Genomic DNA, 8946 nt, shown 5'->3' with positions numbered 1-8946 from the left:
AAAGGCATGAAGACTTTACTGATACACTCGGACTGAAAATCCTTTAAAAACTCGGCGGATTTCACTACTTTTTCACATGTTTAGAGTCCAATTAGATTGAATCGTATCGTGGGCTTTTTGGTCTTTTTTTTTTTTACCTTTTTCTCCACAACTTTACATATCCATGTCCTCAACAAAGATCTATGCAACCGTTACAGGTTGCAAATGTGAGATAATCTGGAAATTTTGTATTTTCAAGATTTTTTCCCTTCCCTTTTTTTGATCTAAAAATGCGATATTATCAAATAATTCTCTAAAAATTCCAAAGGTTACAGAAATATGATGTCCTCTGCTCTGTGAAAAACAGCCTGCACCATAATCAAACGTATTAAACAGCGAATGACAATACTGTCCAACATTTCTTGCTTTTCTTCTTAGATTCATGGGTTCCTGAAAAACATGAATTAAATGGTGCAAATTGCTTGAAAGACCAATTTTTTTGTTTGTTTTTTTTGCTGTTTGATCCCAGCCTCCTCTTGGAAGCCCGCCTCGTCTCCACTCACCTCACGTACATTTCAAGTATAGTTGATAGTTTGTCACTGGAGCTCAGGTTCAGCTTGTCTGATCAACGGGTAAATACTATACATTGCATAGCTCATGCGGCACTTATTTCTTTTTCTGAAGGACTTGTGGGCGACGCTGCGCCACAGAGGGCTCCTCAAAGGCATTTCAGTCTGCAAGTGCTGTATGAGAGTGTGTGTGTGTGTGTGTGTTGAGGAAGTGCAAAGCTGCACTGAACTGGGCAATATGGCAACTTTTCACTGACTGAACTCTCTTCAAGGGAAAAGGTCTCAACGTCCAAACATCAACAAGTACGGGGGAAACGAGGAGTCGGTTCCGATCGGAGAGTAAAAGTTTGTACTTGTTCTACGACTCGGAGATGAAAATCTAATTTGAGTGCCACCGAACACCGTAGGCGAAGGGTGGAAAGCTGCTCCACGGGTCCAGGATTGATTGGACACGGTTTGTGATTGTTTACGTTTCGGCTCTACAGACTCCAGTCGGGGGAAAATTGGACCAAGTTTATTGATGAACAAGACCAGGAGGAACGGTAGCACTTTGGGACACCAGAACTGTTTAGATTTCTGGTCCAACAACTGGTCCGACAAGCCCACATGTTCTTGGGATGACTGAAGTGTTTGCCTTGTCACATCCATGGACTCTAATTCAGGCTCATACTTTGAGTCTCTCAAAGGCAAAATGGTCAATCTTCTGGAATCACTGAACCTTTGTACGGTTCATTGAAACTTGAGATGATTTTTATCGTTACTTTTGCCCATTTGAACAGTGAAATTCCAATCAATCGACGTCTCAACAATGTTTTGACCTCCAAGACCAAAGAGGATCAGTAAGAGTTTGATCCACCGAATCAAAACATCTTGGAAGTGCTGAAATTTTGGACCATATGTGAAAACGTTGGACCCGTTTTATTAACGGTGATATTCAGTCAGGTACTTTTTGGACCTAAGAACGTGTAAGACGGTCAAAAGAGGAACGGTAGGAGCTTGAGCCTCGCCCAGAAATCTTGTGCATATAACCACCTCTTGAATCTGGAATTCTGGAGCGCAGCCAGATCGTTGTGGGTTCATTATTTTTTAAATATTTAATAAGTAGAACAAAGTTCTTCGGTGCGACTCCAGGCCAGAAGTGCTGAAAGTTGTTGGAAATCGTTTTCGGTGCTCATCCAAAAAAAAAAAAAAACACCAAGTGTTCTCGTGGAAGAGGCGTCCCTTGCTTAAGGCTCCCTGCACAATCCTTTTAGGAAGTTTCACCAAGAGTTTCCTTCCAAACCCAGAGACCGAGCGGCCGGCACCTACTCTAACAGAAGCGGCGTCGGGCGACGCTGCTTCGTAAAGGCTAGTAGGTTTTAGCAAGTCCTGTGAACTTTAGAAAATGTGATCCTCGTTATCTTAGAGATAAGCGGATACTTAAAAGATTTGGAAGAGAACTCTTCGCCTCTGTTTGCAGGAGACTGAGAATATACTCGACTATCATCAACAAACATAAATATATATACAAGTTTTTGTGCAGGCATACATATGAGGGTGATTAGATATGTGTGGATGAGGTTGTGTGTGCGCGTGTTTTCTCTGTCCATAAATATTCTGTTATATTTATTTTCGTCTTAATATTGTGAATCTTTTTTTTTCTTTTTTCTTTTTCAGTTCCACTTTAAATAAACAGCAAAATAAAACACAAAAAATGTAAAAAAAACAAAACGCTCAAGCACAGCCGCACTCGTCCACGATCATGTTGGGAACGTCCCGCTTCACGATGTTGTACTCGTCGTCGAAGTAGAGCATGGACATGGTGCTGAGCTTGGTGGGGATGCAGCAGGAGTTCATGGAGCCTGGGCTCATGCCGCGCATGCGGTACTGGTTCACCACCGCCGTGTGGAAGGACGACGCCGAGCCGGGGACGCCCGCCATGTAGGCCGGGCAGTTCCCCTCGCAGTAGTTCCCAAAGTACCCCGACGGCGCGATGATCCAGTCGTTCCAGCCGATGAGCCGGAAGTCTATGTAGAACTGCTGGCGGCAGCACAGGCTGTTGCTGCCGTCGCACTCCAGCCCGCGCTTCCGGATGCGGTGCTTGTTGTCGGCCTGCCGCGCCTGCACCACCAGGAAGGGCCGGTGGGACTCGTCGTTGAGGTTGGGCAGCAGCGGCGCCACGCCCTCCGCCTCGCAGCCCTCGCAGCGCACGTCCAGGTTCTGCCGCCGGTCGCCCTTGTCGAACACCAGCCGGACGGCGTCCGTCAGGGAGAAGGTGTGCCAGCCGCTCCGCTTCAGCTCCACCCGCTTCTCCACCAGGTTCCACTTGCTGCCCAGGCCCGGCTCCTGGTAGTACACCTTCACCGTCACCTTCCGCCGCCCGCGGATCTCCGCGGGCGGCGGCAGCAGCTTGAAGTAGAGCCAGAGGGTGGCCTGCGTCACGTACAGGTTCTGGTTCCCCTCGCTGGAGATCAGGAAGAACAGGCTGGACTTGGAGGTCACCAAGTCATCTGAGGGACAGAAACACACCAGAGGAACCCATCAGGAACAAATCCAGTATTTTATAGAGTCTGCTGAATCGGCAACAATTTACAATACGATTAAACAAGAGCTGGATGTCAGGGCCAGGTTTTTGTAACGGTCTTCGACTGGGTTTGGCTTTTGGACGAGATCACGAGATGATTTGATTGATGTCTTGATATCTGATCCTCACTTGGTCTCTGTGGAATCAGTGGTTGATGTTCAAGAGAGCAAACAACCTCCTGCAGTTACAATCCTTTGAGTCTATTGGCTAAAATCACCTTGATAAACATTGGAGAAGGATTCATTTTAAAAGACAACCGGTGCAGCAGAGGAGGGGGTAACAGGGAATGTATTTCCCGTAGTTACACGTATTTTATTTGTGGAATGATTAGAAGGTTTGTAAAGAGCAGCTGAGGGGTTTTAGACCCACGGTACTGCCTGACAGGACTTCACTGGAGTTCTTGGATTCTCAGGCTTGAACCAAGAGAGTGATTTCCGAACTGTTCCTAACTTTTATTTTGACAGATTGTTGTTTTTTTATTGGTTTCGATGACTGGGTTTCCAACATTTCAACTTGTTTTGTCTGGCATTTAAATGAGGTTTTGCCTTTGATTCAGGGCTCGTGCCGGTGCCTGGTTTTCAGATGGTTTCACCACGAGTTCACAGCCAAACGTACTCTCAGTTGGGGAGTTTGTGTCTTTAATAACGGTGGAAAACATCTCGCGTTGCCCTTCAAAGTCCTCAAAGTCGTAAAAGTTGAAGCGAACATCCTGTTTTATCTGGGCTGCGCCGCATGTGTCACCATTCATCTCCTTTATTTGTCTGGTGGGATTAACCGAGTGTCTCTCTGCAGACCAGTGTGTCCATTGGAAGGTTTGATCCAGAGCAAAGTCCTGCAAATATCTCAGGTAATTGATGGCGTGATGAACGTGATGAGACGGAACCCAGCTCTGCAGAGTTTGTTACATTTTCAAGGACTTTTTATTGGTCTGGACAGATTTGAATGTCTATTTTATGGTTGTTTATGGATTTTTCATCTGTTCTTAAACCATTGTTTTTGACTAGCAGACTGTTTTGGGGGTTTAAACTGGTTTCTGTGTTTAGACTTGGTTGAAGGCAACATTATTCTGTACTGCGTTTAAATGATCATTTTGATTAGTTTCTGGACTTTAAATTGTTCTCATTTTGTACTTTTATTAGATTTAACCTGTGTTAAATGTTTTGTGGGGTTTGTTTAGACTCATTTAAACTGAGTTCTACAGTTTTTTTGATGGGTGTCGGCAAGTTCATGGTCGGGGGTTTAAATGTGCTCTTGGAAAAGGCTTCGACTGGATTTGGGGCTCAACTTAACCTGGTTCTGGACTGGGTTTATCTTGACATTCATCTTCAGTTTACGACGGGTGTCAGGTTTGGGTTATGGCTGTTTAGGGACGAGGCTGATTCACATCTTTGGACTGGTTTGTACGTTTTGCTGCTGGATCTGGTCCGCGGCCTCCAGCAGCACATGGAGGATCTGGTTGTCAGCTGTCAGGTGACGCAGACGACAGACTTCTATCAGGCGTGAACTTCCCCGAACTCCCAGCGGAGCCGCCCCCCCCCCCCCCCCCCGTGGAGCCGAGGCTCGCGGTGAGGAACGGCGAGGACGTCCACGGCGCTGCGCCTTCACACGCGTCGCCTCATCCGTCACAAGGCTAAGTGACCTTTGAGACGTTACTCGGCGGCACATAAAAATCTGGCGTGATGGAGTAAGCACGACGCAAAAGGTGTGGGCGATGTGCAGGTGCAGGGCTTTTCACGCTCGTCCTCCATCAAGGAGCTGGAACCTCGGCTCGCCGCCTGATTCTGACCCGCCGCCATCAAAGACGCGGAGCGGATCACCGGCTTGCATATTCTAGTTTACAAGACTTCCTGGTGTCAAGAATCAACATAAGATTTCTTTGGATTGATAAGAAATTCAGCTCGCGCTCCAAAAAAAACAACCACCTCGTGAGGGTTGTTTTGGTTTCATGGTCCACGTTTTGTGTTTCTCAGTCTGTTCTTGGATTTAGACGTGTTCACCTTGCCTTGGATCTGAGGCAGCGAAACACATACAGATTCTCAAGTCAAAATAATATTCAGAAAGTTCCACTGAAAAAAAAGTGTTGATTGTTAATTAAATCATCTTGTTGATGAAAGGAGCTTCTCATCGTGCCCATTTATTGCTCGTGTATTTCATTTTGGCCTCAGAAACTTTGTAAACAAGCAAACACATGAATGCGAGTGTGTGCGTGCCGTTGTTGTGTAACAGCTGTGAGTCAGCAGCTCAGTTTTAGTGACCGAAAACAAGCTGATGTGAGGGAGCGAAAAACCTCCGATCAACAACGGCGACAACAACACAGACGAGGCGCTGGGACAAGAGGCACCGACGAGCCGCCATCGCGCAACTGCAGGTGTTTTCATATGCGGGCTGTTGTCAGGACACACACACACACACACACACTTTCTTAATGGGGTGCCAGGCTGCAGGATTCAGCCCGTCAATCTGCATTCAGGCCGCACGACCACCAGCACAAAAGCTGTGACCTTATCCTGAGGGGACCGATTCAACACACAAACACACTCCATCCTGAATGCAGATGTGTGTCCGCGCCGACGCGGCCCCTCGTAGACTCCCAAACGTCAACAACAACAACAACACAAAGGCCCGCATGAAGACGTGACGGGCGCACAAAGGGCCGGAGAGGGACGGCTGAGAGTGGCGGCGGCGGCCTCTCGGCGCCGACCTGTTGATGTCTAAAGCAGATGTGGGAGAGGAGCCGCGGGCGCGGGGTTTGCACGCGGGCGAAGCAGGTGGCGCCGTTGATCATTTCCAGCCCGGCCCCATTGAGTAAATTGTTCCTCTGAGGCTTGTCGCGGTGCCATGTCCCCGCTGGCAGCCGCTCGGCGCCCCGTAACGCGGCCAACTGGCAAGCGGACGACGGCGAGGTGGAAGGTCTGCAACACAGCGGCCACACAGAGAAACATCTGAGAGTGAAAAAGCCTCCCAGCGGGGGGCGGGCCTCCGCCGACACCCAGCAGGAGCTCCCTCTGTGTGTGTGTGTGTGTGTGTGTGTGTGAGAGAGACGCTGAGTTTTCCAGGAACGTGAACGCAACATCAAGTCCATTCTGATCTGTCAACCTGACCTCCTGCTCTCTGTCTGAAAACCACCAAACAAACGACAAGTTTACTGGATCAGTCCGTCAAACAAACTTCATTCAAAGTGTGTCTACGTTTTCAACCTAATCCCCCCCCCCCCCCCCCCCCATTTCCATTTTTATTGACCAGCATGCAAATCTTCTGCTCTAATTTATGGTGAACATACCTCTTAGCTGTGTTCTTATCGGCCCTGAAATACAAACCGGATTTTCAATGAGGCTCAATCTGCACCTGCCACCAGTTCAACGCACAAACTATAGGCTCAAAATAGGTCTGGGTTGGAAAAAACCTTGAGAAATGGATCTCTTTTGACCACAATGCAACATTTACCGCTTTAATTTACTGTGACAATATATTCAAATGTGCAGATTCAGAGTTTACAGGAGGCCAAGAGAAGCATTTAGACTCAAAAGAGGTTGAGATATCTTTAAAAACTGTCTTTAGACGGTAAAATTAACCTTTAAATCTCAGAAATCCATGCTTCCATTTAAAATGTGCAATTTTTCAGCCTCATCTCGATGTCTCCTTTTTTATTGACCAAATTACAATTCTGCGTCTTGCAGCTGTAATTTACTTTGGGAATATACGTTTACAACCTGAAAAAGAGCCAAACTGGACTAAATCTGCTCGTTTGCATGACTTTAACAAGGTCAATGGAAGCGTTCAGTCCAGAAAACTGAAAATATTCAACGCAACTGCATAAAAGAAGCTGAAAGACCAATACAGCCTGGCACCAGAGCAGGATTTTTTTTTCTCTACCTCATGTTTCCATTTCCATTTTTATTGACCGACATGCAAATCTGCAAATCTCTGAACATACCTTTAATGGCCTCATCTGCAGCTTTGAAAACAAACCAAACAAGCTCTTAAATGACACTCAGGGTTCACTTTCTCCTCGAGACTGAGCAACTCAAATATATTTAATTTTCTCAGTTTCCAGCTTTATTTACCAACATGCAAACCTGCAGATTTAATATAAACATGACTTGTAATCGTCTTATTCTAAACCCTAGAAAGACAAACTTCTCCGTCTGAGTCTACAACAGTAAAAGAATTCAGCGTTTATCAGATCATTTTTTTCAGCCTGATCTCACGCAACAGTTTTACAGCACAAACCCCAAAAAGCTCTTCAATGTAACAAAATCTGCACTTTGCACCTGCGGATATTTTCCATGGCTTTGAAAACGGAGCCAGAGGATCTTCGATGTCTGCATGCGACAGAAGCCAGAGGTTGGAGGGTTCCAGTGAAAACAGTGAGAAGGAAAGAAAACTGGGTTCCAAAAGTGGAAAAATGTGAATCATTGAAAAAGAAAACCTGCAACAAGCAACTTTAAATCGGCAAATATTTTCTATATTAAGGAGTCAACGTGAGCATGTCAGAGTCCAGTTGTGCTGAAAAAAGGCCTAAAGTTTGGGTGAAATAGGTCAAAGTTCTGATTCTTTCCATAAAGTGTTCGTAAAAATCATCTTTTATCTCGTCTGAAATCAGCACCTGCTTCTAAAAACATTTACACTCGCACGCTTCCAAAAAACAAAAAACGAGGCAGCTTCAATGAATTTTCAGGCTGATGCATCAACATCTGTTGAGAATCAGCGCGACCTCTGGACTCATTCAAGACACACGTTTTAAACACGCACACTCCCAGAGTGCAGCACTGATGGTGTTCATCATCGTGCACCACCTGATTCACCAGCTTCAAGCCTCAAACGTCACCTCACTGATTACATTTCTGTCCTGAAGTCACGTCAAGCCAGCGGAAACGTTTCTTTCCAGACGGTTTTCTTGACGTTTTTATGCCATTTCTGTATGAAGGGCACTTTAATTATTTCTGAGTGAAACGCATCAAGGTTTCCATCAAACCAACTCGCATGTTTTCAGCTTTTAATGTCACAAATGCCAATTCGTGAAGTTTGGAGGGAGAAAAGTACGATAAGAGGATTTAATTACGATAAAAAAAAAGAGGATTTCTGCACCTTTCTCCGCAAAGCTGATGATCTCGGAGCTCTCCTCCACCTCGTTGCTCATCGGGTGTCCGTCCAGGTTGGGGATCTCCACCCTGCCGTCCTCGCGCAGCTTCCCGGCGTGCAGTTTGCGCAGCGCCGTCACCATGGCCGCTTTGGGGACCGGGTGCGTGATGTTGGGCCTCTCCCGCATCTGCAGCCTGCTCAGGATGTGCCTCTTGACCGCCTCCAGGAAGTCCCCGTCGCGCCGGCCCGCCTCGGGGTCGTCCGGCTGAGCCGCGCCGCCGCAGGACGCGCAGGTATCCCGGGACGCCGCGTGCGCCTCCGCCGCCTCCGTCCCGGGCGCAGCGGTGCAGCTGATGGAGAGGACGCAAGCCACGAGCAGTGCCAGTCGAAAGAGACAGCTACTCATTTTCTGTCAGAGGAGGAGTAGAATCACCCTTTCTCTCCTTTTTTTGTTTGCTTGTTCAGAGTTAAAATCATAAAAAAAGAAGTGGAAGAAGAAGGAAAACGCTCCTTCAGAGCCGAGCTGCGTCCGTGCGTAACGGCGGCGCGCTCAGCTCTGACGCACTGTGATGCCAGTGGCCGCACTTTATTTCCATTCACTCCCAAGATGTGCGCGCAGGAAAAGCCTGTTTATCACATCGTTACATGGACGTCTGTGCTCGGGACAAGTCCTTCTCTCTCTCTCTTTATCTCTCTCTCTCTGTCTCAGTCGTGGGGTTTCACACCACGAGGTGTTTCAAAGTTTTATTCGTC

The 8946-nt window shown here is 47.1% G+C and overlaps 1 protein-coding gene across 1 annotated transcript; it reads right to left on the bottom strand.

The window, feature by feature from the left end:
• Window positions 1-1757: 1757 nt before the first annotated feature.
• Window positions 1758-8632, bottom strand: LOC308147390 (inhibin beta B chain-like). Its single transcript, XM_080519513.1, has 2 exons — window positions 8200-8632; window positions 1758-3037 (listed from the first exon to the last, which is right to left on the bottom strand). The coding sequence occupies exons 1-2, from the start codon at window positions 8597-8599 to the stop codon at window positions 2262-2264; spliced, it is 1176 nt and encodes a 391-aa protein (XP_080375639.1). The 5' UTR covers window positions 8600-8632; the 3' UTR covers window positions 1758-2261.
• Window positions 8633-8946: the final 314 nt, after the last annotated feature.

This window comes from Blennius ocellaris (genome assembly GCF_963422515.1).
Source record: "Blennius ocellaris genome assembly, chromosome: 24".
NCBI lineage: Eukaryota > Metazoa > Chordata > Actinopteri > Blenniiformes > Blenniidae > Blennius > Blennius ocellaris.
This window is presented reverse-complemented; position numbering and strand designations above follow the sequence as displayed.